Source organism: Phoca vitulina, unplaced genomic scaffold (assembly GCF_004348235.1).
Source record: "Phoca vitulina isolate PV1807 unplaced genomic scaffold, GSC_HSeal_1.0 scaffold81, whole genome shotgun sequence".
NCBI lineage: Eukaryota > Metazoa > Chordata > Mammalia > Carnivora > Phocidae > Phoca > Phoca vitulina.
In genome coordinates this window covers 3142168-3169633 of record NW_022589784.1, presented here as the reverse complement: position 1 = coordinate 3169633, position 27466 = coordinate 3142168, and the positions used below count along the sequence as shown (strand labels likewise).

At 51.8% G+C, this 27466-nt stretch overlaps 1 protein-coding gene across 2 annotated transcripts; it reads right to left on the bottom strand.

Annotated features, from left to right (window-relative positions):
• Positions 1–675: 675 nt before the first annotated feature.
• Positions 676–25995, bottom strand: CHAF1A (chromatin assembly factor 1 subunit A). 2 transcript variants are annotated; one of them, XM_032394769.1, is made up of 15 exons: positions 25816–25995; positions 22714–22764; positions 21024–21886; positions 15390–15446; positions 13478–13707; positions 13200–13260; positions 12892–12960; positions 9638–9864; positions 8960–9128; positions 8725–8805; positions 7932–8024; positions 6595–6847; positions 5599–6089; positions 1695–1791; positions 676–1128 (listed from the first exon to the last, which is right to left on the bottom strand). In XM_032394769.1, the coding sequence occupies exons 1-15, from the start codon at positions 25865–25867 to the stop codon at positions 1028–1030; spliced, it is 2895 nt and encodes a 964-aa protein (XP_032250660.1). In that variant the 5' UTR covers positions 25868–25995; the 3' UTR covers positions 676–1027. The 2 variants fall into 2 exon arrangements, with proteins under 2 accessions (XP_032250660.1, XP_032250661.1); XM_032394770.1 differs by lacking the exon at positions 25816–25995 and adding an exon at positions 25358–25696.
• Positions 25996–27466: the final 1471 nt, after the last annotated feature.

Below are 27466 nucleotides of genomic sequence, written 5' to 3'. Positions count from 1 at the left end.
GGGGACCCGGCCGGCGGAGGTAGCCCCGTCCGCAGATGCAGCACACACACCTGTATTCGGATGCAACTGCACCCCGCCTCCTGCGGGGAGTCCTGGCCTTCGAGTGCCCTGAGGGTGGGGTGGGGTCACCCTGTCTTGGCCAAGTCCAGTGGATGCTGAACACTCCGGGGCGGTGGGGGGGGTGGGGGGGGCAGCAGGAACAGTAAGAACTCGACAGAGGGACCAGGCGTCCAGGTTAGATGGAGTCCATGAGCTCTGCCAAAGTCTCAGTGCCCCCAGGCCTCTGATGTGCTCTGATCCCTCTGTGGGGCCGCTCACAGCCCCAGCACGGCTGCTCCAGCGCACAGGGGCCCGCAGCCGTCTGCGCATCTTTCCCCAGGTGTGACCCGACCCCGGCATCCATCTGGAAGCCACAGTTCCAGTCCCGGTGGCCTAACAGATGGGCAGGAGGGCCAGACCGGCAGAAGCACCTTCCGGAAGCTGTCACCTTGTACTAGGTCAGCATAGAAACCGTAGAGGTGGGGACAGTGCTTCTGCAAGGTGTGACTGTTCATACAAACGAGGTAGGGGAGTGCGCACCCGCCAGCCCAGAGCGGGGGGCCAGCCCAGGGGATGGAACGTACCCACTCACAAGAAACGATGTTCGAAAAGACAACAGATGCACCGGGTCAGGGTGAACAATAAGTTTATACACACCCACTTCAGGTCCAACTCATTTACAAGCATTTCATCACAGCGCCTGCTTGGGGGCCCACAGGCGCGACCAGCCTGTCCCTGTACAGGTCCTCACATTGCAATAATGCTTTATTAAAGGGCAGATTAATATGCAGCTTTTGGGGGGAAAATTTTTACAAATATCAAAAGGAACAAATCAAGCATCCTCTATAAAACTTTCCAGACCTCCGGGGAGGCCTGCGAAGCAGGACAAAGTGCTCTTTACACAGGACTCGCAGGACTTTCAAGTATCCAAGAGGCGTTTGTGAATGCCCTAACCATTCTACCTACACACACCGGGCCGGCGGGGCACTCAGCAGGGGCCGAGCGAGCGGGCGGGCACGGGGCTCTCACTGGTGTCCATGCCCACGGACCCCCCGGCTCCAGAAGTGGTTCCACACGGGGCCGGGGCCTCTGCAAGGCAAGAGAGGGAGGCGGCTTTAGCTGGCTGCACCCCCAGACCGGGTAGGGGCCCGAGTCACTGCCCCTCCATGCCCCCCTGCCCCCCTTCAGACAGCTACACTCACAGCCCTCAGAGCCTGTCCCCTCCTCAGCTCACTCGGTAAGAGTCAAACGTTGGCCTTGCCCACTGCCCACTCGGCTCCCCGCCCCCTCCAGGTCTCCCCAACTGAGCCCCTTCTACAGGGGAGCCAAGACTACCCTAAGACTCCACCACTCCCCTCCTGGGACTCAGCCCAGGGAGGAAGCTTCTGGAACAGCGCCCCGACGTGGTCAGCATCCCAACTGCTGGCCCATTACTGTACCTATTTCTGCCATGGCTACTGAGTCCAGTCCTGCTGTGCACATGGCAGCTTTCAGATAAGTCAGATCCTGCAGACCCTGGACCAGAACCCACCATCCACACCCACCCAGCCCGCCCAGCGCCTCTTGGGGTCTCTTAACTCAGCCCCACTCTTTACAAACAAGAGGCGCGTGGGAGCGAGAGCGCATGCGTTCTTCCTTTCCTGCCAGGTTCTCACCCCCGACATCCGAGATGTCCAGGATCACACAGTCGCCGTCCTCCTCTTCCTCCTCCTCCGTGTCTGCCTGGAAGCCATCCAGGTCCCCGGCTCCAACCTGGGCAGACAAGGGTGCACGGGCCATCAGCAGCAGCAGATGGGCCGCTGTGCCCCCCGAACCTCCACCCGGTCTGGCCACAAGTGAGAGCCTGTGAGCAAAGGAGCCTTGTGGGGGGAGAGAAGGTTCTCTCAAAGGACCTCATTCAGATCTCCCAAAATGACCACCGGCATTATTTACATTACAAAAATAATTTGCCGTTTCTGAATCCACAATCTGGGTTTCTGGTTTGGTCTGAAAGAGACAGGGATAAAGACCCACTTTCTCAGCCAGCCAGCGTCTCCTCCTCTGCCGGGCCCCTGACAACTCTCGTCACTCATGCTCGGACCACTGTCGCCAGTGACGACACCGTCCGAGCCGCTGTGGGCACAACCTCCACCGACTTGCCGGAGCCGCTCATTGGCTTTCATCGGAGGGGACAGAAGGATGGTGTGGAAAAGAAGGCCACTTTTAAACACCAACCATCCATACAAGCGCCCTGCTCTCTGGAGATGAGCAAAGGACCAGCAGAGGCGGAGACGGGCTTGTTTCAAAAGGGGGACTGCTTCTCAAGACACTCCTGGAATTCCTCTGCTACAGGAATCCGCATTTGCCTGGAGAAGGGGTGACGGCACAGGACCGTGGGGTGAGCAGCCTGCCGGCCCGGCCGGACAGCCCCACAGACACGACGGTGGCCCCCAGAGCAAGCAGCGCTGCCGCCTCCAACCACCTGTCTCCAAAGAATTCACTGGCTAAGGAGAGCACAGCCCGGCTCTCACCCATGCTGATCGGGAGGCGCTCAGCTGGGTCTGTCAAGCAGAAGGAACGAAGCGGCCGCATACAGCCCTTCCCGCTCACGGGCCCTGCAGACAGGACGCGCAAGCGCCGACGAACAAGGCTCCCCGCGCGTCCGCCAGTTTGCAGGGGGGTCCCCATCCACAGCCCTCCAGGCCCAGGACAGGTGCTCAGGCTGCCAGTGCTGCCGGCAGGGGGCCCAGGGCCCGCCACACCCCCCATGCTTGGAAAGGCATTTAGCCACAACGAAGAATTGACTCTGGGGAGCACCTGTTCGGGGTCATTTTGATCAGATGATTTTTGACTGGAGAGGGAAAATAGGGTCTCTCCCCATTTCAGAAAAAAACTGCGGCCCAAAGCTTGAGTCACCCTGGGGGCCACCCAAGACCACAGACCTGGCGCCTCACCTCAGCCCCGTTCACCTGACTGATCATGACCCCTTGTGAACACATGGCGTAGTAGGACGACCGCCAACTCAAAAACATCTTTAAATTCCCGCAAGACTAAAAAAAAATTAACTAGAATTCAAGTAAAAATTTGAAAAAAAAATTAAATTCCCACAAATTAAAAAAGCTCAACCCAATCTAAAACATCTGCACATGTTCAGAGTTTGGCAACGACTATCCCCAAGGGTAGAGGAGTGTCTGTTAGCGGCTTTACCAAAACAAAGTGGAAACACTCCTTCTAGAAGTTGACCTGTCTTGCGTGTTTATGTGGGTGCTGTGCAGCGGGGGGCGCCCTGGCTAACGCACGCCCCAAGCCATTCCCCCGCCCCGCCCCAGCAGAACCAGAGTGCTGTTGAGCGCTGCTGGCCAGTCTCATTTACCCAGCCTCCCCTGCGGCGGGGGTGGCTGTGCCACCGAATTCTGGCCGGGAGGACTCCGGTGAAGTCCGCTGGGGAGGGTTTCCCTTTCCAGCTAAACGGAAAGTCTCTGCTGCCTTGGTCCTGCTGGCTGGAGGCGAGACAGCCATCCCGTGACCATGAAGACAAAGGCCACATGCTAAGGAAGGAGAGAGTGGGACACGGGGGAGCCTGTCGTTACCGGAGCTCAGGACAAACCCCCATGAGCTGAAGCTGTGACGCTGGGGCCCCGTGACCGGCAGCCCGACACTAGGACCGCCGAGTTCTGTGTCCCACTCTGGAGAGCAGGGGTGAGGCTAACTGCCCATGGAACCGCTCCCAGAATACCCCCAGAAGCCAGGCGCTCAGGGCTTCCCTCCCCACGAGGCGCACACTGTGCTGACCCACCCTGCGGTCCTGGGCCGAGCGAAGGAGCACACATGCGTACAAGCAAGCAGGCAGAGGGACAGAGGAAGAGGGAGAGGAGAATCTCCAGCAGACTCCCCGCCGACCGCAGAGCCTGACGCAGGCTCAGCATCATGACCCTGAGATCCCGACCTGAGCAGAAATCACGAGTCAGACGCTTCACTGACTGAGCCACCCAGGCGCCCCTCTAAGGAGCTTTCACAGTGCAGACTTCAGGGGCGCCGGGCTGGCTCAGGGTGAAGTGCCCGACTCCCAGTTTCCACTCAGGTCATGCACTCAGGGTCAGATCGAGGCCTCATCTGTCTGCAACAGCAGCAGGGAGAAGGCAAGGCGTCATTCCAGGAGCCATTTCTCCCGCCTTCCTGTTCTGACAGCCACTTTACTTTCTAAGCTGAAAGGAAGAGAAGCTGTGGGCAGGAGCTGGGAATGCGGGGCGTCACCGCCCAGGTTGCGGCACGCAGCTCCCCAAGTCACATGGCCCCCCCTCGGAGGGCACTGGACGTGAGCCGGAGACACGGCTCGAAAGACACCTTCATCACATCCTCCTCGTAAAATCCGTAACCCTGTAAGATGCCTGCCTGAGACGAGAACCCAGTGCTCACTCTGCAAAATAGGTTTCCAGTTAAGAGTAGATGCATGAAAGGAAAGAAACTCATCACATCCCTATTCCAGTAAGGAAAAAAAATACACATCCAACATCAGCGAAGGCTGTGCCCGGGTCCCTGCCCCTGAGCACGCAGCCGGCACAGGAGATGGGGCACCCCGTGCCCCCAGGCCCCCACGCTCCGCTCCTCCAAGCACTGCCTGTCTGTGATCAGGCAGCTGTTCGTGCGACAGATTCGTCCGCGCGCCTATTAGACGGTTCTGCTGGTCACTGTGTGGACAAGGTTGAGCAGAGCCCCTGAGGCAGTCAGTGCTTTGTAACTACAGTAAGTGAATGTAAGAGCAAAAATAGATAAGAAAAACTAAAAAGTCACTGCACAGAACACTGCTGGGGGCTAAAAAGAAATGAGCCATCGGGGCGCCCGGGTGGCTCAGTCAGTTAAGCGTCTGCCTTCAGTTCAGGTCATGATCCCGGGGTCCTGGCATGGGGCCCCACGTCAGGCTCCCTGCTCAGCGGGAAGCCTGCTTCTCCCTCTCCCTCTGCCTCTGCCCGTGCTCTCTCTCTCTCTTTCAGATAAAAAAACAAAATCTTAAATTAAAAAAAGGAAAAGAAATGAGCCATCGAGCCAGGCAACGGCAGGGAGGAACCTCAGAGGCACATCCCTAAGTGAGCGAAGCCAGTCTGAGAAGGCCTCACACTGTGTGCTTCCAAGTCTGGGAAAGACAGGGTGGTGGAGACGATAAATAGCTGGGTGGTTCCCAGGAGTCGGGAGGGAGGGGGGAGGAGGAGGAGCAGCACAGGGCATGTTTCGGTCGGTGAAGCTACTCTGCAGGAGACCACAGCGGTGCATACACGTCATCACACATTCGTCCGAATCCACAGCAGGTACAGCACCAAGGGTGACCCCTACCGTCCCCTGGGGACTCGGGGTGAGAATGACAGGTCCCCGTGGGTTTGTGGATTGGGACAAAGGCACAGCCCCGGGGCCATGCTGATGGAGGGGAGGCTGTGGCTGCGGGGACCCGGCTAACGTGCGAAATCGCTATACTTTCTGCTCAGTTTTGCTGTGACTCTAATAAACCTGCTCTAAAACACAAACCTTACTGAAAGTGAGAAAGCCCCCGTGGGGGGTCTGCCCGCCCCGCCCCATCCCGCCCCTCACCTGCCCGTCGTGCCTGCGCTTCTTCATGAACTGGGTGATGCACATGCTACCGGCTGACTTCCGCTTCAGCGAGACGGGCGTCCCCTGGCCGGGCCCCGTGGCGGGGACGCTGCCACTGTCCTCCCTGGTGGCCGCGGGCACCATGGTGACGTAACTCCACTGGCACGGCACGGGCAGGTGCTCCTGGTCAAAGGTCTTCAGCACCTGCGGGTGGACGTACCAGCACATCCTGAAATCAGGCCTCTTCTCGTACACCGAGTTCTCGGAAATTATCCGCTTGAGCCTGGCCTTGGAGGGCACGGCGGCGTCCTCGCTGGCGGTGGGGGTCTGCGGGCGGGAGGAGCCGGGGCTGGGCGGGCTGGCAGAGCTGCTGTCAGGACTGCCCGTGTCCTTGCTGAGCAGCCCCCGGCGGCAGCACTCCTGGAACTCCCGGATGATCGCTTTGCTTCCGTTCACATTCCCGTGCAGCAGTGGGAGCAACTGCCCCAAGACTGGCGGGGGCGGGGCGGGGAGACACGGGGAGAGAGAACACACATTGCACAGGGCTCCCCGGTCTGTCACCAAGGTCAGAGACGCAGTCAGCTTCGGGGTGGCCTTTCAAGGGTAGGTTTCAGACACACTCGTGAGCTGCAGGAGGCTGGGAAGCCCGTCTCCCGAGGCAGGATTTCTCTGGATAACCTAGCATGCCTCCCTCTCCTTAGTTATGGTCACCATGCTCTCCTGAGACACTGGGCCTCCCCTGGCTCTGAAGAGCGAGGAGGCAGAGTCCTCAGGGACGTGTGCGACCTTGAGCCAGGCACGCTGGGGAAGCGGGCTAATTAAAGGAGCACCCCGGACTGCTGTCGTCTTAAGGAAGGAAGAGATGTGCTCAGCAAGCGCTGGCTTTTGTGATTTGTTGGAAGGACTTCTACATCTTAGTCCAGCCACCTAATAAAGTCTCCCTGGGCCCAGGACAGCTGGGATCCCCTCCCGTTCCCACCAAGCACCGGCACTCACTCTGCTGGTCTCTCTTCTCTCGTCTGGAGGCCTTGGGCGTCTGCTCCTCCTCGGAGGGGACTGTCTCCAGAAGGCACGCCGTGAACTGCTGCAGCACCTTCAGGTCGGCACCGCCATCCTTATCGGCTGCCCAGATGCAGCCAATCTTCACGGGCTGGAGCACGCGGAACCTCTTCCCCTTCGCCAAAAACTCGTCCCACTCTTTGGCCTTCAGTTTCTGGCGAACCTTGTGGTTCTCTGGGTCGGCACACTCCTTGCAGGGTGGAGAGCAATGCTCACTCAGGGTTCCCAGGCCCCTGAGCCTTCTCATGCCGCCCCCAGGGCCGCTGCGTCTGCCTCTCCTGGCCCCCATGGCGTCCTGCACCCCTCTTCCTAACATCACCGGCTGGGAAATAGCAGAGTGCTTCCCTAGACTTAATGGTGACTAACACTTGCGCCCTTTGCTGTTTTGGGATGCACCCATCCTCTCTGGCCATGACTGGCAGAGTCTCAGGTATTCTCCGAGCCTCACCGGTAAGCCGCTCAAGGCCACTCCAGATTTTCTGGGGAGGGTGTGATTCCAGGGCCGTCCAATTCCCAACCCCAAATCCCACGCCCAGTTTACCCTCCGGGCCAGGCTCCTCCCACACCAGGCCCAACACCGCTCTCAGGGACGGGGAGGCTCATGGGCTCCAGAGACATGGCTGCCTCGCTGGTTGGAAATACCTGAGGAACACCTGCCCCTCCGGTCTGATCTGGAGAGACAAAACCACTGCCCCGGGCAACGTCCTACTTCTCCATCTCTCCACTGCCCCAACACTACAACCTGACAGGCTGTCGGAGCCCTAAAAGCAGCCATCTGGCAGAGTCTAGCAAGTTGGTGGCAGGGGTTGGGGGTTAACTTGAAGGGGCACGGGGGAACCGTATGGAGAGACAGAAAGTTCTAGATTTTATTTCAGGTGATGGATTTACAAATGTCAATCATTAAAGCTCAGTGCGCTCAATAACTAAGATCTGCATGTTTTCTTCTAAGTTCATTATATCTCAGCTAAGAAAATGTAAAAAGAATGAAAGTGCTTTAGCACAAACCCCCCAGCCTCTCCGACTCAGGTTTCTCCTCATGCCGCCTCCCCACCTGGGATTCTCTCCTACCTCTGCAGATCCCACTACCCTCCCCAGGCAAAACCCAAGCTCAGGTCCCCGCAACCCCACAAATAACTACATGTTGGGGTCACAAAATGCACGTGGAACCAGGTGGATGAGCTAGGGCTGTCGCACAGTCGTAACGGCCCCCAGGCTAGCAGCCAAGCTTGGCCCAGCGAGCTCTCTCTGGGACAGTCACCACCCTGCTCCCTCACCTCGGTTACTCCCTCGTCCTCAGACAGGTACCCATGGGGCACGAAAAAACCATCATCCTCATCTTCATCTTCTCCCACTTCGTCATCATCATCCTCAAAAAAAAAAAAAAAATGTTCATAATATGTGGCAACTGAATATATACCTCATTTAAAATGTTAACCTGCAAACATCTAAGGAAGGAAAAACCATCTACTGCCTTGAGCATCATTCTTACGGACACAGGGTCCATAAGAATTCATGAACAAATCCCATTATTTGATGGGGGAGGGGGCGCAGGCAGAACACAAGCGAGTGAAGTCACCCAGATGTAAGACAGAAGAGGGGGTGGGGACCAGGGCAGACCAGGGGTAAGCGTGCCCCACCTAACGGGGTGGACACTGCTCAGTCCCACTGCCAAGTGGGCTAGCGTCACCAAGTAAGGTTTTCCAAGAGAAGTTGGAAATCTGGTTGTTGTTTTTTTTAACTATTCTTTTAAAAATAAGGATTTATTTATTTATTTGAGAGAGAGAGCATGGAGGGAGGGAGGGGGGCAGAGGGAGAGAGAATCTCAAGCAGACTCCCTGCTCAGCACAGAGCTTGACATGGGGCTCCATCTCACGAGCTTGAGATCACTACCCGAGCCGAAACCAAGAGTTGGATACTCAACCGACTAGGCCTCCCAGGTGCCCCTGGAAATCTGGGTGTTAAACGCCGGCTGAAATTTTCAGACAACACTGCCGTCAAACACAGGCTGGCCGTGAGTGAACTCAGCCTTCTGGGCGAGACCCGAACAAGGTGCAGGTGCGTGCTCACCCCCTCACTATGGGAGAGGGACTCTCCCGGCTCCTCCTCTTCCCACTCCTCGTCACTGTCCACCTCATAGTCCAGGAGCTTCTGAGGAAACAAAGACGCAGTGCGTCATAGTTGTCTTTCAGGGCTGGCAAAGCAGAAACGCTAGAATCCAGGAGACCAGCATAAAAAAGGCAAAACGAGGAGATGCAGACAGACAGACGTGCCTGGACGAGCAGCACCTCTGCCACGTGCTCACCCTGTCTTGGGCCCAGGGGTCCCTTGGATGGATGACAGTCGTCTTCTTATTCCATGTCCCCCAGTATGCCGGCCGGTGATTCTCAGAAAACTGTAGGAGTTTCATTCTACCAAACTTCTTCCTCTCAGGAACGCCATCCACCTTGCCACTCTCCACGATCAGCACATCGCTGAGGAACAAACCCAGTAATGCGCCTCCTCCGCAACATGCCCGCTCGACACCCAGGCTTCTCAAGGAAGCAGGCCACCAACAGCAGGTAACCACCTGCTCCCAAGAAAGCTAAGGGACGTTCATTCCAGGGACACAGAGCAAGGAGGAAGGAGAAACAAGATTGCCAAGCTGCTGCCCCACAGCATTTATAGAACAAGGAGATCAACAAGAACAGCAAAATGTCCTCCCAGGGAGGCCGGCACGAAAATAGGATCCCTCCCCCAAAAGACCGGGAAGCCAGGCCAGGCAGTCTGCCCTCCTGCGGCAGCGGCTTTCAACAACGCCGCTGCACATGAGACTTCAGCAATGAAATTTAGGCTTTTGGCCCAGGAGGGAGACAGCTGGCCCAAGGCCACGATGAGCCAGCAGCGGACCAGAACCCAGAGCTCTGCCCTGGGCCCCCCAGGACTTTCCAACTGTGCTCTGACGTCACCAACAGGCAAAAGACAAGTCTCCCTGGCCACTAACCTGTTATAAATATTCGTGTTTCGGTTTGAAACCATGGTGGGTCCAGACCTGAGGGGCTGCCGGCCTTTCAGATCTTTCAGGAAGGAGAACTCGCCATTCTGTTGCTGGAGGAGCTGGTCCAACTGATCACAGAGGTCTTGGTCGAAGGCAGTCCGAAACCGAGGGGCGAGAACCATGTGCTCTTTAATTTCAAAAGGGGCGAACTTCCCACAAGAGCCGGCCAGGGTCTGAAATGGAGAAGAGGATGTGATGTACGCCTGTGAGGCGGGACGCCTGCTGCTCAGCAGCCTCCAGGGTGAGCCCCTGGACATGCGGCACGAGCATGTTCCTTTTCGCATTCATCCAGGTTGGTAAGTCCAGGAGACACACAAAAAGCTACACGCTGGGTGATGTCATTTACATGAGTTTCTGTAAAAGGCGAAACTATAGGGCCAGGAGTCACGTCAGCAGTTGCCAGGGGCTGGGGGGCCCGAAAGGGGAGGAGGGCGCTGAGTACAGGGAGCAAACTGGGGTGACAGCAAGACTCTTGAGTATGGGGGTGCTGTGGAGCCCGACACATTGTCAGACTCACCAAATGAGCGAATTTTACTGTGAATTATACCTCAATAAACACGGCTCTTTAAAAAGAAGGGGGTGGGGCGCAATAGGACCTGAGATCCCAGGTGAGGAAACCAAGCCCCCGGGGAGTGACCGCTCACCCAGAGCCGCACCGTGACAAGATGACTCACGACCCAGAGCCCATCTCAACACCGAAGACGGACATGAACCTGACACATTGGTGTCTGTTCCCTAAGAATCATTCCCCACAAATTCTGGTGGATTTACTCTCCCCCCTCAGAGTTCCTTCAGCATCTGCCATGTCTGTCAGTGGATCCCAAAGCTGGCAGCACATGAGGAGTTGGGGAGTCAGGAGGAGAGTCTAGTCTACGAAGCTCAGTATAAGCCAGCCTCCGACCTCACTGAGCGGGTACTGGCCGCACAGCGGGCCATCTGGGAGCTGCTGAAAACCCCGAGGCCCACACCAGGCCTGGGGGACGCTCTGGGATAGGAGCCAGGCTCCATGATTTTGTAAAGCTCTCTGGTGCTTCCCGATACACAGCCAAAGCCAAGAACCAGCCGCCTGCCCACCTCACTAATGAATGGGTGCTGGCATATCGGGCACCCATACAGGACAGAGTTAGGACCAAGCCCCCATGACCAAGGACTCCGGCCAAGCTAAGGAGCTACACATAAACAATGAACAAACAGGCGCCTGGTTGGCTCAGTCGGTGGAGCCTGAGACTCTTGATCTTGGGGCTGTAAGTCTGAACCTCACATTGGGTGTAAAGATTACTTAAAAAAAAAAATCTTTAAAAACAAACAAAACACAAACAGCAAAAACAAAACAAAAAAACTAGGAAAGAGAATATATCTGTCTATGGCCACAGGGTACACGAGGCTTTGCAACCATAAGCTAACTGGCATAAAAAATTTTAAATGTCGACATTAAAACACAAAATTTCTGTAGGATAAAAGACACTACAAACAGGCTAGAAGGCTTGGACTCCCTGCTCAGTGGGGAGCTTTCTTCTCCCTCTCCCTTTGCCACTTCCCCTGCTTGTGCTCTCTCGCTCTAATAAATAAATAAAATCTTTAAAAAAAGTAAAAAAATAAATAAACAGGTTAGAAAGCAAATAACAGACGGAGGGAATATTTGTTGCGTATGTCACCAAGAACAAAAATCCTGGCTGTGGGTGGCTCAGTCGGTTAAGCATCTGCCTTTGGCTCAGGTCATGATCCCAGGGTCCTGGGATTGAGTCCCACATCAGGCTCCCTGCTCAGCGGGGAGTCTGCTTCTCCCTCTGACCCTCCTCCTTCTCATGCTCTGTCTCTCATTCTCTCTCAAATAAATAAAATCGTAAAAAAAAAAAAAAAAAATCCTGGCTGCATAAATAACTCCTAGAGGTCAGAGGAAAAGCCAATCCTGTAGAAAAATGGGTAAAAAATAGGAATTGGCTGGGGCACCTGGGTGGCTCAGTTGGTTAAGCGTCCACCTTCGGCTCAGGTCATGATCCCAGGATCCTGGGATTGAGCCCCGCGTTGTGCTCCCTGCTCCGCGGGAAGCCTGCTTCTCCCTCTCCCACTCCCCCTGCTTGTGTTCCCTCTCTCGCTCTCTGTCAAAAAATAAATAAAATCTTAAAAAAAAAAAAAAGGAATTGGCAAGTCACAGAAGATATAAAATGGCAAACAAAACACAAAAAGATGTCCAACTGGAATCAAGGAAAAACATGAAGTGAAAGAATGTCAATTTTTTTGCCCATTGGATTGGTGAAGGTAGAAGAAAACACGTTCCATTCCACGCCAGTGCAGGCGGGGAAGAGCTAATTTCCCCACAAGGCCCAGCCCGGACATTCCTGCTGGGAGGGCACCTGGGCAGGAACTAATACAATCAGTAATTCTGTCCGAGTGCGTATACTGGGACCGAGCATCAAGCCCGCTTCCAGGCAGCCGTCCTAAGAAAGGCACACGTGCACAGTGTCAGTGACAGTCACGTGCCACTGATGGGGCATCGATGGGGCAACGACCACATAGACTGTGACACCACCCACCCTGCGGGAAGTGGCAACAGAAAGGACGAAGCCGACCCAGACGTGCCAGCATGGCAAGGATCCAAGATACAGCGATGTACACAAAGTAGGGACAGAACACATTCATGATTTATTACCTATATAAACACACAAATACACCAAAGGATGTGAATGCACAGAAAGGTCTAGATGGACACCCTTGCATCAGGGGAGACGGGTTACCTCTGGAGCATGGAGGGAGGGAGAAGGAAGTCTGGGGTCTCTGGAAGCAGATGCTGCTAGAAGGCGACAGATGCCAGGCTGGAGAAGCAGAACTCTGTGCTGAATTCTAAACTATTGTTTTATGCTTAATCTCGCCTCCTATCCCAAGCCTCAGCTCCCTGAACGTAAGGACCAGGTCTTCTCTGGCACCTTCCCACACAGCTCCCAACGCAAAACTGTTCAGGAAGCAACCTCCGAACACTTGGCAGGGGTTTTAGCAAATGTGCCACTTTTAGCCTTTTCAAGGACATAGCGAATAACAAAATATTGCGTCTCCAGCCCCTACCAGAAACAAAGCTCCCTCTGTAAGCAGAAACCCCCTCTTGATGAAAGGGAAGCTACCTGGTCAGAAGATACCCTTTTACTTTTCAAAAGGAAGAACATGACAAAGACAAAAAGTCAAGCCAGAGGAAGCCAGCTGCTCACCTTGGGGGCCTGTGGGGTCTTTGGCTTCTGAAAGAACCTCGTGATTTCAGCCTTCTCTGCTTTAATGCGCTGCAATGGAAGAGAAGATGAGCACGAAGAAATGAAGAGAGATCGTAGCCCCAAGAACGGGAGCCCTAGCGTTTTTCAGCTGAAAGCATTCCTTTGATGTCAGCTCTCCAAACCCACCAACCCCCAGGCCAGCATCAGCCACTCTGCATGCCAGCGAGCTATAGGTGCAGCCTGCCCAGGCCACCTGGCTTCCCCAGGCAAAGGGAACACTCCGCAGCGGTTCTGTGAGAATAACCTACCTTCTCTTCTTCCCGCAACCGTTTTTCCTCTTCCTTTTTCCTCTTCTCCTCCAGCTTCGCCCTGGGAGACAGGAAATTCAGCTTCAGCCCAGCAGCGTGGGTGCATACAGACCCAGCCTGCGCTGGTGAGGTGCAGCTCAGGGGTCCCAGGCAGGCATGCGTGTGCAGTGGGGGGGGGGGGGGGGGGGGGGTGCCCCCCCCCCCCCCCCCCCCCCCGCTCCCCTGCCCCCCCAGGCCCCTGCACCACCCCCACCCCAGCCCTCCAAGGGCCCACGCACTCCAGGGCCTCCTGCCGCTCCTTGCGCCGCTCCTCCTTAAGCCGCTGCTTCTCTGCCTTCTCCTTTTCATCCTTCTCCCTTTTCTCGCGCCTCTCTTTCTCCTTCAGCTCCTTCTCTTCCTCCTTCTTCTTCTTGGCTTCTTCCTTGGCCCGCTTGGCCTCCTCCTTCAGCTTCTCCTTTTCCTCTTTCTCGGCCCGTAACTTGAGCTGCTTGCCCAAACGCTCCTTATCCTGCACCAAGAGACGGTCCCACAGCTGCGTCCCCACGCCTCCCTGGAGGGCGCACGTGCGGGGGGAGGGCTCGGAGAGGTGGCTCACCCGGGAGGGACCCCACTGGCCCGCGCCCTCCCACACGGGCCACGCTGCTGCACGGGCCTCTAGGAGAAAAGTGATGGCCGCCAGCCATTTGTCACAGGACCTCCTGGGCAATTCAAAATAAGATTCACTCAAAATACCATCTTTAAACATGAGGCGGAGTTTTATTTTTACTTAATTAAAAACAATGACCTAAGAACCTCCCAGCTACCTAATCATAAAACCATGATAAAATAAAGACACAAAAACACCTGTAGGTTTTGCTTCCCTATCTTTAAAACAAAAACATTTTTCTTCCCACCTTCCCCAAACCAGCTCAGATTATAGGGTTTATTTTATTTACTCTGAAATGGAAGATCAGGATGAGGCAGGGACCGGGAACCTGCTAAGTCAGGGGGGGAAATGAGAATAAACAATAAAAGCAAAAAATGAATTTGTTTTTATCTTTACATCAGTTCCTCATTCCAAACAACTGGCACATGGCCTGAGGCACTGTGTTATTATATAAGCTTCAGTTCCTACTCAGCAGGCTCGCCTGCCACACATGGGCACTCGTCTTCTGCCATAGCACCAGGGAATTTTCAAGGACTCTATCTGTCGGAAATGGGTTTCCCAACATCAGGAGCCTGGCAACTCCGCTTTTGGTCTGGGCATAGGACTGTGCCCTCATCTCTAGGGAATATCCTACCCTCTGCCCTGAAAAACCTCTGGTTGCTTTAAGGAAAGCCACGGAGGCTCCCTGTTAGAGATGGCGGAACTGCTCAGTTCTTACAAAGTATCCTCTGCACCTTCTTCTGACTGGTCAGTCAGATACCTGAAGAAGGTTACTGGTCTGGAGAAAGCGTGCAAGGCTGTGAGGAGTCACCTGTCCCCGTTGCTAAATAAGAAGGCAGAAGGCTTCTGGAAACCAGCCATACTTGAGCCCCATGTCCATCCCCACCCCACGTGCGTCCACCTCTGAAATTCCAACCAAGAATGAGAGAAACTCTAAAACCGCCGCCATTAAAACCTGATCCACAAAGACTGAATGCAGCCATTAGGCGGGCGGCACAGGAAGCACTGGGTGAGCACAGACCCACTATCATCATCAACCCTTCCACAAGCTGGTGTGGGGGGGCCAGTGGGCTTCCCTGCTCTTTACGACAATGAGAAAAAAGTCCTCTGCTTTGAAGTGTGTGACATGTGGTGACCTCCAGATGACAGAAGTGAAGACTCAGAAGGCAACACTAGACAATAACCACCCACCTAGTCATGGCCACCAAACCAGCACAGCACATGGGAAGGGGCCTGGGAGCAAATTTCAACTACAACAATGGGATGCGCAGCTCTCAAGACAGTATGAATAACAATGATAATAATAGTAGAAGCTTAGAAAAAACTACATGCAAAATCTTCAGATGATTTAGCAAAGCTAAAAATTATGATGCAACCCACAAGTCCCAGGGCACAGCTGTGCGAAATGAGGCAAGAACCAAGGTCATGGTCAGGACAAGTGGGGAAAGGTGACAACGGGCAAAGGAGGTGCACGGGGGCCTTGCTTACTATTTAATGCAAAAAGCACAGCAGGTTAACTTTCTATTTCAGGGGAAATGTCTTACTCTTTGCAGTCTGCGCTTGTCCTTCTCTGCAGAAGCTTTGACCAATTTCTTAGTTATCTGAAATGAAAAACATTTCTCTTTAAACATGGGTTGTTTCAATCACTACAGCACATATAATATATCACACACTTCTTTGGGAAAGAAAGGGAAGGGGGTGGATAGGGGACTCACACGATTAAGAACTTCTTTACAAAAAGAGCACAGTGAAAACCTTTCCAAACAGAACCAAAAAACCAAAATGTCATGGTGGGGTCATGAACTCCAGTGAACATGCACATGCATGCATCTGGGGATAAAAGAGGAGACTGGGGAGACAGATAACCAAAATGAAGGGGGCCAGGCACAAAAGAAACAGGGCAGCCCCTTCCAATTTTTCCAAGAGGAGCGGATACTGGCGATTTTATTTAAATTTTGTAGGTAATGTCTAAAAATTAACACCGTGAATCAAATAAAACAGGTCTATGGGCTGGATTCCCATGAGCCACCAATGCGTACTCTCTGCCTTCTGAGATGTGGAGTGAATGTTCAGGGGAAAAGGTCAGCTTGCCAGAGGTGGTGATCTGGTCTAGGACCCCTATATCCTAGAGCACAACATTCTCCACCGCCCTGCTACAAAGTGAGCACGGGCCGGAAGTACTCACCAAGACGCACCGTTGGATTCACTCCCTATGCGGGCGACGTGGCCTCAGGTATGAGTATGAACAAGTTCAGACTACTGGCCTAAGCTATCTCCAGAGCGGGGAATCCTGAAAACCAAACCATCCGATGGAAGAACAGTGGGGAGGGAGCGCGCAGACGGGAAAAGTAGTAACTCCCCGGGCTCCTTGGAGACTTACAGAGGCAGCCAAGATGTGAGACTGAAGAGTCAAAAAACCAAAGGCCTATTCTCTTGACATGCTCTGTCATATCGACAAAACTAGGTCGCAGTGATTTCTCTGAGAAAGCCCAAGACCTCGTGCAGAATACGAATGACAGATTAATAAATTCAAGAAGACATCCTTCTTACCTGGGACACACCGAGTTTCTTGGATTGAGCCTTCCCTTAGGAAATGGCTGAGCAGTCACATGAAAGCCACTTGCCGGCAGGACCTCAAACGCCACCCACATTGTGCTGGGATGCTCAAGCCTGTCTGTACTAAGCACGCGCCAGCACAAATGCCAGTGACCAAAGTGGTTTTACCAAGGGCTTGAGACAAAGCATCTGCCTCTCCAGAGTCCACTCTGCCTGCCAAGTCCCTGGACTTCACCCCCACCAGAAAGGATTTAACAGCAGAATCTGCAAGTTGCTGTATCTCTGTTGTCCTTTGCGTTCAAATTTACAGTACCAAATGTGATGGCCAGATTCCCTCGTGAGGAGAGCACTTGAGGGAAAAACAGTCTTGCCCACACTTAGTGAATTTCAGATGCGGAATCAGTGCCTCTTACAGAGCTCCCCCTCCGCTGTGAGTCCAGGCTTACAGCTGACATGACTCCCAGGAGCGGGCTAAGGATCAACAACCACAGCAATTATAATTTCACGCAGAACAAGGGTCTACTGCTTCCCTAGGCGCTCAGGTGAGCCTTACTGGTCTGATAGGTTATCTTCTTTTTTTTTTTTTAAAGATTTTATTTATTTATTTGACAGAGAGATAGAGAGAGAGCACAAGTAGGCAGAGAGGCAGGCAGAGAGAAAGGGAGAAGCAGGCTCCCTATTGAGCAGGGAGCCTGACGCGGGGCTTGATCCCAGGACCCTGGGATCATGACCTGAGCCGAAGGCAGCCGCTTACCCAACTGAGTCACCCACGCACCCCTGATATGTTATCTTCTTGACATTTGGCCCAAGTGTTTATGGAACTCTCTCCAAGTGGAGACCACACGCGTTACCTATCTGGAACTCAGCTGTCAAAAACAAGACCCAAGATCCCAGAAGGAAGCTGAAACACACACATCAACTATCCCGTGTCGTCAAGACTGATTGAACTATGTGCACGAACATCCTTGCACTTTATTTGGCAGGATCCTCTCAGAGCCACTTGCTCTGATTTTATATATACAGGGAGATTTAATTTCTTAGCTCATAAGCAGCGGCAAACGAGGTGAGGAGAGGTGGCAGGAGCAGGAGCAGCTAAAAACCTGCCGGCAGGGGAGAGACAGCAGCGGGGAAGACATGCAACCCAAACCGCTCCAGCCATGGTGGAGGGCAAGCAGGCAAGATTCACCTGTGCCTTCCTGTGAGCTCCAAGTGCTACTTAACAGCAGCCCAAGGAAACACGCAGAAGGAAGCTCATTACAGTTGTTTTGTCAAGGCTGAGAATTAGAGACAACAGAAACATCCAGCAACGGGAATGACTCCGTGAATTGCAGTGTGTCCACACCACAGGTATAAGATATGGCAGCTAACGAGAGATCTTCCCAGCCCTGTACAGAAAATATCAAAAATACCGAAGACATCCCAGAATGAAAAAGAAACATATTTACAGCACATGGTTCATGTAAGGAAACAAAATGATACTGTGTATTCCCAAGAGATCTCTCACACACTGGTGACGAGCTCCTGGGAGAGCCCAGCCCAGAGGGATTGTCATGCTTCAATTATGTCTTTTTGAACACGAAGAATTTAATACTTGTATAATTTAAGTTATACCGGGGAAAGTTCCAGTGATCTGAGTTCATTTGTATAGATTCAGAGATTCCAGTAACACAGCTGTGCCAACATCATCGTTTATAAAAAAATAATTCTTGAATCACCAATAAAGCAGGCTGAATTTCACAGCTAAATGTAAGCAATCTTCTATTCCAAATGGTAAAATGCTCTAATGCTAAAGAGCAACTGTTTAGCTAGTCAGAAGACCCTGGATTATCTAAAATTGGTATTCTTAAATAACTGTTTTTCAAAGTGAGATTCTCTAGAACCCCTGGAGTACTTTAAAAAAACAAAACAAACAAAAGAAACAACAGAATGAAGCTCTTTGGGCCGACTATCTCAGACTCCCTGGGAAAATACAGCAGGATCTGCATTTTAACAAGTTCCCTGGAAGGGAAACACACACACACACACACACACACTCACTCACTCACTCACTCACTCACTCACTCACTCACTCGAGGACCATGTCTAGGGAATCCAAATGCAGAGATTTTATGGTACCAACTCCAGGGCTATGGGAGCCAAATAAAATCAAACACATTACATAGTAATATGAAACAATGTGTAAGCTTCCACTGAGTTTCTACCTACAATCAGGAAAGGAGGAGGTGGAGAGGGAAAGTGGAAAAACAAAAGTATTCCCCAAACTAATAAGGGTCAGGAAAACCTTGAGCGCCCCGCCCCCCCGCCCCCGCCAAGGGAAGGTGTTGGTTGAGCACCAAACACAAAACTAACCAGCAAATCAAGAAACTCCTGCTCCTGGGGTGGGGGTGGGGGGGGTGGACATAAAGGACGAGGCTGTGGGTGTGGCTGCAAGTGGTCTGTCTTCTGCCACTCCCCGGGGAGTCTTGCTCTCACAGCAGCCAGAGGTGCCCGATGATCACTTCACTTTGCTCTCATCCTTTTGGGGTTGACCACCATCAGGAGGCTCTACATCCATTCCTGTGATGGACCAGCCCGCCTGTGGGTGGCAGAGGCAATTTTCTGCCACAGGCTCTGGGGCGGTCTGAACCTTCACCACTCACAGTGTAAATTATTTGCAAAGCCATGTGAGAACACTGCCTTCTGGAGCATTTCAGACCTCCAAGCCTCTGTTCAGAGTTAAGATCCAACATCTCAGGTGCAGGATCTCCTAACCGACCACACTCAGTTCACTTGCTCAGCTGTCCGAGTGCCATGTGGGCCAGCAGACAGAAATAAAATTGTTTCATGACAATGCCCAACTATGTCACTTCCCGAATCTCAGGCTCAGCTACAGGCATAAAAACAAACTTAAAGGGACGCCTGGGTGGCTCAGTTGTTAAGCATCTGCCCTCGGCTCCAGGGTCCTGGGATTGAGCCCCGCATCAGGCTCCCTGCTCGGTGGGAAGCCTGCTTCTCCCTCTCCCACTCCCCCTGCTTGTGTTCCCTCTCTTGCTGTGTCTCTCTCTGTCAAATAAATAAAATCTTAAAAAAACAAACAAACTTAAAAAATGAAGTGCTTAAGAAGAATGGAAACGTGTACATGTCCTGTTTTCTAGGCTAACTGGCTGTAACATGTCACATGACAGAAGATCTCGGCAAAGTAGAAGCAGCAGTCTGGAAGGATTTCAAGCAATTGGCTGGACCGAACAAGATGGCTGACAACAAAAAGGGACGTCAACTCTGATTCTGAGAGTCTGAATAATGGCTCACGTGGAAGTTTAAAAATGTATCTCCGTCTCCAAGAAAAAAAAGATTGCTCCACTCTTGACATTTTGAAAACCTAAAGAGAAAGCCATTTTTTTTCTTTTCTTCTCAACTCCTCAGGAGATAAAAGCCAAGGAATCATCTAGAAAAATAATGAGTCTCTTAGAGATCAAATCTCAGAAAGTGATCAAGGTCAAATCAAGCAGGTACAGTAGAGACTGAATGATCCAACCTAGGATCTGATCCTACATTAAAAAGCAACCAAAAAACAAAACAACCTAAGGGCATCTGGCTGGCTCTGTGGGTGGAGCATATAACTTTTGATCTCAGTCCTGAGTTTGAGCCCCATGCTGGGCGTGGAGCCTACTTAAAACAAAACGTAATGTAAACAAAAATTCTACAAAACCAAAATACTGAAAAACAAAACCCCAAAAACCCAAAATAAAGAACACTGTTAAACATAATTCTGGATTCTTGACTCATTTTATCAGTTTTACCCATAAGACCCTAAAGGTGGGTGAGAGCAGAGACAGCTGCCATCGTGCTGATCACAAACCAGCAACAGAAACAGGCATTTCAAGTCATCTTTCTGTGCTCCTTAAAAATGGTGTCATGTGGGGCGCCTGGGTGGCTCAGTCGTTAAGCGTCTGCCTTCGGCTCAAGTCATGATCCCGGGGTCCTGGGATCGAGCCCCACATCGGGCTCCCTGCTCTGCGGGAAGCCTGCTTCTCCCTCTCCCACTCCCCCTGCTTGGGTTCCTTCTCTCGCTGTGTCTCTCCCTGTCAAAAAAGAAATAAAATCTTTAAAAAAAAAAAAATGGTGTCATGTTTTCCTTTTGTTCTTGTTGCTCTGGGTGAGGTTTTTCGGTGGGTGTCTAGGTTGACGAGAGCTGACCCTACAGAATCCCCATTTTATTCTTCCTGCTGTCTTGGGGTCTCTTCACCAAGACTCGTTACCATCAACACGCTTGTGAGCCTGTGTTGGAACAGCACGGAGAAATGGAGAGAGCTAACATCTGACATGAGGGGTCACAGTTGCCTGCTTACAAGCGTTCCTTACTAAAATTGCTACGGTGACTAGCACCACTCATTAGGTGTGAATAACCATGGCTACCAAGATGGCAGTTCACAGAAGACATCCGACACACTGGAACCCGTACATCGCAATGGATATGTAATCGAACGCTGCTAATGGCTTTTGAGAGCCAGAGAATTCTGAATCAGCCTGTGGCCCCACCTGCTTGGCCACTAACCACTGGGGTGACACGGTACCCCCAGGGGGAGAGCAAGAGGCTGAATACCATCAGCACTGCCGCACCGGCGTTCGGCAGAGATACTTACTCTACGGGTAGGTGTGGAGGTGGGGGAAGGCCTGGGACTGCTGTGCGTTTTGGAAGCAGACTGCCCCTCAGGTGAGCTGGTAGGAGAGGAAGAACCCTGGGACGAATGGCTAAGAACAGAGTCTTCTTCAGGGCCAGACTCCAGCATCTCGCTCTCAGAGGGCATGCCCTGGTCTGCAGGTGTCGTGGGAGGAGACTTGGCTTGAGGAGGTTTCGCAGCCAGGATATCCTGCAAAACCACTACGGGCACCTTCCCTTTGAACAGGATGCCCCTGGCTTCACTCCAACCATCCTGGTCCTTCTCGGAGCATGTTCTCGGACCACCTGTCGGCACAGGGCTGCTTGGGGGCGAGGCTTTCTGCCCATCTCCACTCCTCTCTGCGCCCCTGGAGCCAGCACCCTCCTCTGTTTTGCATGGAATGTCTGTAAGGGTCTCCTCAGCATATGTCAGCTCGTCCTCCAGACTGGCCTCCAGCGTCGCCCTGTCACATCCAGCTTCTTCTCTGACCCCACTTACAGCCTCCTCGGAGGGAGAGGCTGCAGCATCTAGTTTACTGTGGGCCACAAGGCCATCTAGTTGGTCACTCGAGTCCTCCGTCAAGTCAATGATGACTGTGGTCTGGTCAATACTGGTTTTGACTCTGCTTCTTAAAAAGTTATCTAAGGGACCCTTCCCATTGACAAGTTTTGGACTACAGTCTATGTCAGAGCCCATATGACAGTTGTTCTCCAAGGTGTCCAAAGAGGTCTCCAGATCAGGTACTTGACTTTGTGCAGGAGTGCCCTCAGAGCTCCTCATGTCATCTGACCCGTCCTCACTCTTCTCCTTTGGGACAAGATTCAGGCGCTTGAAGGGCAGACGAGCTGAAACAGAGAGAGGAGGCCATCTTTATGGGGAAAGTGTGAAGAGCGACAACCCATCAATAATTTAATATTCCATATGCTCAACAAGTATCAACCTTGCTGGGCTGGAGGTGGGCCCAGGAGGTGGGGATTTCCCTATAAAACACTCATGCCCTTGGGTTCCACAGTTTGCCCCTGTCCGCGATTGTTTCACCTCAAAGACTGTTGCCCTTAACGTGACTCCCCTCAACACCAAACTTGCTATCAGTCATCATGGGAGGAGGAAAGCTGCTCCAGGAGAACCAGATATCAAGTTTTAAAAATCAGAAACCATAGTTTTTTACACAGTCACTTAGTTAATCTGGCCTAAGGGCAAATATACTACTCTTTTCATACAGAAGGATTTGGACACATTTATTGTCCTGTACAACAGTGGTTCAACCAGGGGCAGTTGTGCCTGCCAGGGATTTCTGGTGAAGTCTGGAGATATTATTGGTTGTCATGACTTGGGTGAGCGACGAGGGACACTGCTAAGCCCTACATTATAGAGGATAGCCCCACACTGTGACAAAAAAATTACAGAACATCAACAGTGCTGAAGTAGAGAAACCCTCATAAAGTCAGTGACCACTGGATTTGCTTCTGGGAACCTAAGAAAACAGTAACAATCACATGGATTCCCCAGCTTCTGACTGGAAGGTGCAATTGTTTATCTTGCCCCTAGCCCTTGAGGCTTCTGCTGAGGACCCCAGCAGAAGGCCCCTGCTCAAAGAAAATCAAAAATACAAATGAGGAGACACTGAAGGATATAAATTAGGAACAGTATTTAACCCTTCCCAGACAGTTACCTTGTATTAACTTCTTGACTGGAAAAGCTGGTCTGTCTTTGCAATCCATGGCTGTGAATGAAGTATCAAAGGATAAGTTATTAAAAGTTGGAAATAATGAAGTAGTAAATACATATGCAGCCACCTAATATGTCCAAAGTGGTTGTCCAGTGGGGGCGATTTTGCCACCCCCACCAAGGGGCCTTTGGCAATGTTTAGGGACATTTTTGGTTGTTGTGAGTGGGGAGCGTCTAGTGGGTAGAGGACAGAGATACTAAATATCCTAAAATACACAGGACGGCACCCACGACGGAATTATCTGCCCCAAATGTTAACAGGTTGAGAAATTCTGTTCTCAACACTGTCATACCTTTTCATCTCTGTGTGGTAATTATCACTCTGAATCTTACATTATTATGTCCCCCACCCCCCCCAATACCAGCTCTGTGACAACAGGGAGATTTGTTCCACACTGTACCCTTTGCACCTAGCTCAGAACTGGCACATAGTGGGACACCAATGAGCTGGTCACAGGGACAGTGGAAAGGGGAAAGATGGGGCACCTGGCTGGCTCAGTTGGTGGAACGTGCAACTCTTAATCTCAGGGTCATGAGTTCGAGCCCCACACTGAGTGTAGAGATTACTTAAAAATAAAATCTTAAAAAAGAGAGAGAGAGAGAGAGAAAAGGGAAACGAGTGCAGAGATGACAGAAAACACTGCATTACCAATTTCACCATTAATGACCCCAAAATGTTCTCCTCCAATCAACCCATCCCCACCACCAAATCTGCAAAGTCAGAATAGGGCTTATTTTCTTTTTTAAATAGAGTCCATACTGGGGCGCCTGGGTGGCTCAGTCGTTAAGCATCTGCCTTTGGCTCAGGTCATGATCCCAGGGTCCTGGGATCGAGCCCCACATCGGGCTCCCTGCTCTGTGGGAAGCCTGCTTCTCCCTCTGCCCATTCCCCCTGCTTGTGTTCCCTCTCTGGCTGTCTTTCTCTCTGTCAAATAAATAAATAAATCTTAAAAAAAAAAAAAAAGTTTAAATAGAGTCCATACAGGTAAAACAATTTAAAGCATGTTGAGCTTGCCAGGCTGGAGCTGAAGTGCTGTCAAGAAATAAGGGAGAATGTTCTCCTGCATGAAAAAAATCTCAAGAAAAGCATCTAATAATATCAAAGCTGATACAGAAATGACTGTAAATAGAACTAAGTCTTTGGGAAAATATGCTTCAATTGGTTAGAATAAGTTTAGAAGCTGACACCTGCTAGGAGATTTGGCTTGAGAAAAATCTAGGTTACTTATTTGGGCCAATCTACATATGTTTTGTAAAAGACACATACACGTAAGTATTTTTAAAAAGCAGATCAAGGGGCGCCTGGGTGGCTCAGTCGTTAAGCGTCTGCCTTCGGCTCAGGTCATGATCCCAGGGTCCTGGGATCGAGCCCCGCATCGGGCTCCCTGCTCAGCGGGAAGCCTGCTTCTCCCTCTCCCACTCCCCCTGCTTGTGTTCCCTCTCTCGCTGTGTCTCTCTCTGTCAAATAAATAAATAAAATCTTTAAAAAAAAAAAAAAAAAAAAGCAGATCAAGGTTTCTAAAAAACTTGCTGTCCATAGATGAAACTGCTCTCGCCTACCCTCCAAGCTTGGAATACAAATACCCTGAGGATTCACATTTCCTTTCTACCCATTTCAAGACAGTATCATTCTCAAGCCCTTGTTTACCAAAGACATGATTTTCACCCCTCGACTGAAGTATACGTAATCTTTACCTACTTATTTTTAGGACAACCACAAGTATTTACTGGTGTGGCCCTGAGTCACCAGCTTTGATGTGAGTGAAACACAAGTGACTTAGGCCCAGAAGCATAAAAGAGTAGCCCACCCAGGGATCTGAACTGTTCAAAGGTACACGTACAATTAACACACACTCCTGTCTAAAGTTACCAATGCTCTTTATTCTGAGATTACATGCCTAATTTTATTTAGCATTAAAACACCCCTTCCCTTTATGATAGGGTGGTCACAGCAAGGTAATGTTTTTTAAATTTTTAAATTAAACATTCTTACTGGATCAAAGGACTGCCCAGGACAATCGGTCCCAACTTTACTGATATGAGTTTTATGTCTCCGTGAAATTTCAAAGTTTGGAAACAATTGGAACAGTGCTTCTCAACGAGGGGGCGATTTTGCCCCCTCATCCTGGGGGGCAATGCTTGGATACATTTTTGGTCATCACACATAGAAAAAAGGGGATGCTACTGGGATCTAACGGGTGGAGGCCAGGGATGCTGCTCAACACCCTACAATGCACAGGACAGCCCCAAATGTCAACAGTGCCCACCCAGGTTGAGAAACCCTGGAGTAGACTAGTTGATCTCCCTGTCAACCCTTAAGTCAATGAACAGGTTATTTGTCGGGCACTTACTATGTGCCAAGCATTGCGCCAGTGCTAGGGACAAAATGGAAGTCAAGCAAGGTAGACAGGCAGTCTGGTCCTCTTTGGTTCACGATCCCACGTTTCCGAGGCCCTGCCAGGTGCTAGAAAGCCCCCTCCCAAGGTGGGGTGGGGGAGGGGAAGGCAGGTCTTCACCTTGCATAGCGGGCAGGATCAAGAACCCAGGAGTCCCAGCTCCCTGACGATCCCACCATCCAGGCCTCTTACCTGGGCTTGCCCTGACCCGCAGACGCAGCTGTTGTGGTCCCCGAGCCCGTGTGCCCCCGGGCCTCAGTTTCCCCAACCGGCCAGAGGGTCGCTGCACGGTCCAACTTGCTCAGGGAACACAAACGCACTCAGCAACCTGCAAAGCCAGCCCTTTCGCCTCCCTGGGCCTCAGTCTCCCCTCCGGGCCATACCGACCCGTCACCGCGGAGAGCCCTGCAAGGACGAACTGACGCAAAAGCGCCGGAAAAAAAATGGTCGCGGCCGCAACAATAACGTCAAGGAGGGCGCCCTTCGGGTCGCAAGGCCCTGGCTCCGACCGTGACGGCCGCACCGATCGAATGCCGGCCGAAGAGGAGCGGGCCGGGGGCCGAGAGGCCCGTCCGCCCCCAAATGCCGCCTCGGCCTGCGCAGGCCGCGCGCCGCGCCCCCCCTTCCTCTCGGCGCGGGCCCGAACCGACCTGCGGCCGCTCCCCTGGCGCCAGGCGCCCCGCACTCCAGCTCCTCCAGCATCGCCCCGGCGGCGGCTCGAGCTCCCTTCAGACGGCGGAGGCGCGGGCTCTGTTCAGGCGGCCACTGCCGCTCGCCCTCCCGCCCGCGCCGCTGCTGCCGCGGCCGCCGAGCTCGTATTTGGCGGGAACCGCGGCGACCCCCGCAGCCCGCGCGGTGATTGGGCGAGGCTGCGTCACGTGACAACCCGCCTCGGGAAGAAGGGAGCGCCGGGAGCATCCTCGCGAGAACCGAGGCTTCCATTCCTCCCATAGCTCCCCTATTGATATTCCCGCGGAGCACCGGGGCTTCCTCTCGGCCGCTGGTCATTGGCAGGGAGGAGGTGCCCTGCGATTGGAGGCAGAAGATGTCAAGCTGAGAGTTCAACACTATGATTGGCTCAGTGCGTGGGATAGGTCTGCAGGAGGAGGGAGGGCCAGGCTCTTACGTCATGACGAAACATTTTACGTAGGGTGACGGGTGACAACCTGAAACTGCGGTTTAGAGCAAGAACAAAGTTTTTAGTTTATGCTAATTGGGCATCGGCTGAATATTATAAGTATTAAAATTATAAATGTCTTTTTATGTGAACAACAAGGAGAAAATAAGTTAAATAAATTCTGTGCAGCGCTTTAGAAGCATTTAATATGCACTAAATATATTCAGAGGGAATGAATGAAATGGATCTTTCTGGTTTAATCCTCAGGATTTTTGCACACGCTGTTTCCTCACCCAGAAAACTCTCCGCAGCTTTCTTCCTGGCTAGTTTCTAACTTTCAGATCTTAGATCTGCACCTCAGAGGCGCCTTTCCTTCCCTATCCCCAACAGGGTGAAATTCCTACAACTCAGTTCTTTTCCCCTTTTTTTCTTTTTTTCCTCCTCCCCCGCCCTTTTTTCTTCGCAGTTCTTTTTCTTGAAGCAATTACAGTTTATTTTTTTTTTTATTAACGTGTTATTTGATTTAGTATCTGTATTTGTCACTAGCTCCATGAGGGCAGGAATAATTTAACATTGTATCCCCAGTACCTCTCAGTGACTGATAAATTAGCAAGGGCTCAATAAATAGTTGAGTGAATGCATAAACTTCATTTGATTGGACTGTGTGATCATGTAGATTAAAAACCTCACAAAGAACAGAGACCTTCAGTGTCAACCTGTGAGCCTTAGAGTCGGTTTTCTTTAGCACCAATTTAATCTCTCAAGAGGAGAAGTGAGGAACGAAGACTGAAATTTAGCCCAAGTTCGTAATTCTATTGATTCTATAGATTGGATAATTAAAGCTGAATTTTCACAAACAATCATGGAACACTACATCAAAAATTAATGAGGTACTGTATGGTGACTAACATAACATAATTTTAAAAAAAAGCTGAATTGTTAGGTATATCACTTTGAGCAGGTCATGTTTTACTCAAGGCCTGAGTTTCCCCATATGAATCATGACATTCTGGCATTTTGCAATGATTTAAACCAGTGGGTCACCGTTGAGAGTGCCTTACAGAATCACATGGGGAATTTTAAAAAAACTATTCATAACAGCCCCATCAGGATCTTTGGGAAGGAGGTTTGTGGCCTATATATTCTGAAACAATCCTCCATCTAGTCCAGTACCTTCTGTTGAG

Coding starts and splice junctions, on each gene's coding strand:
- CHAF1A (XM_032394769.1), bottom strand. CDS start 25,867: ATGCTGGAGGAGCTGGAGTGCGGGGCGCCTGGCGCCAGGGGAGCGGCC. Junction 15,447..21,023: donor CCTCCACACCTACCCGTAGA/GTAAGTATCTCT, acceptor TTTTCATTTCAG/ATAACTAAGAAATTGGTCAA. Junction 13,261..13,477: donor GAGCGGCAGGAGGCCCTGGA/GTGCGTGGGCCC, acceptor CCTGTCTCCCAG/GGCGAAGCTGGAGGAGAAGA.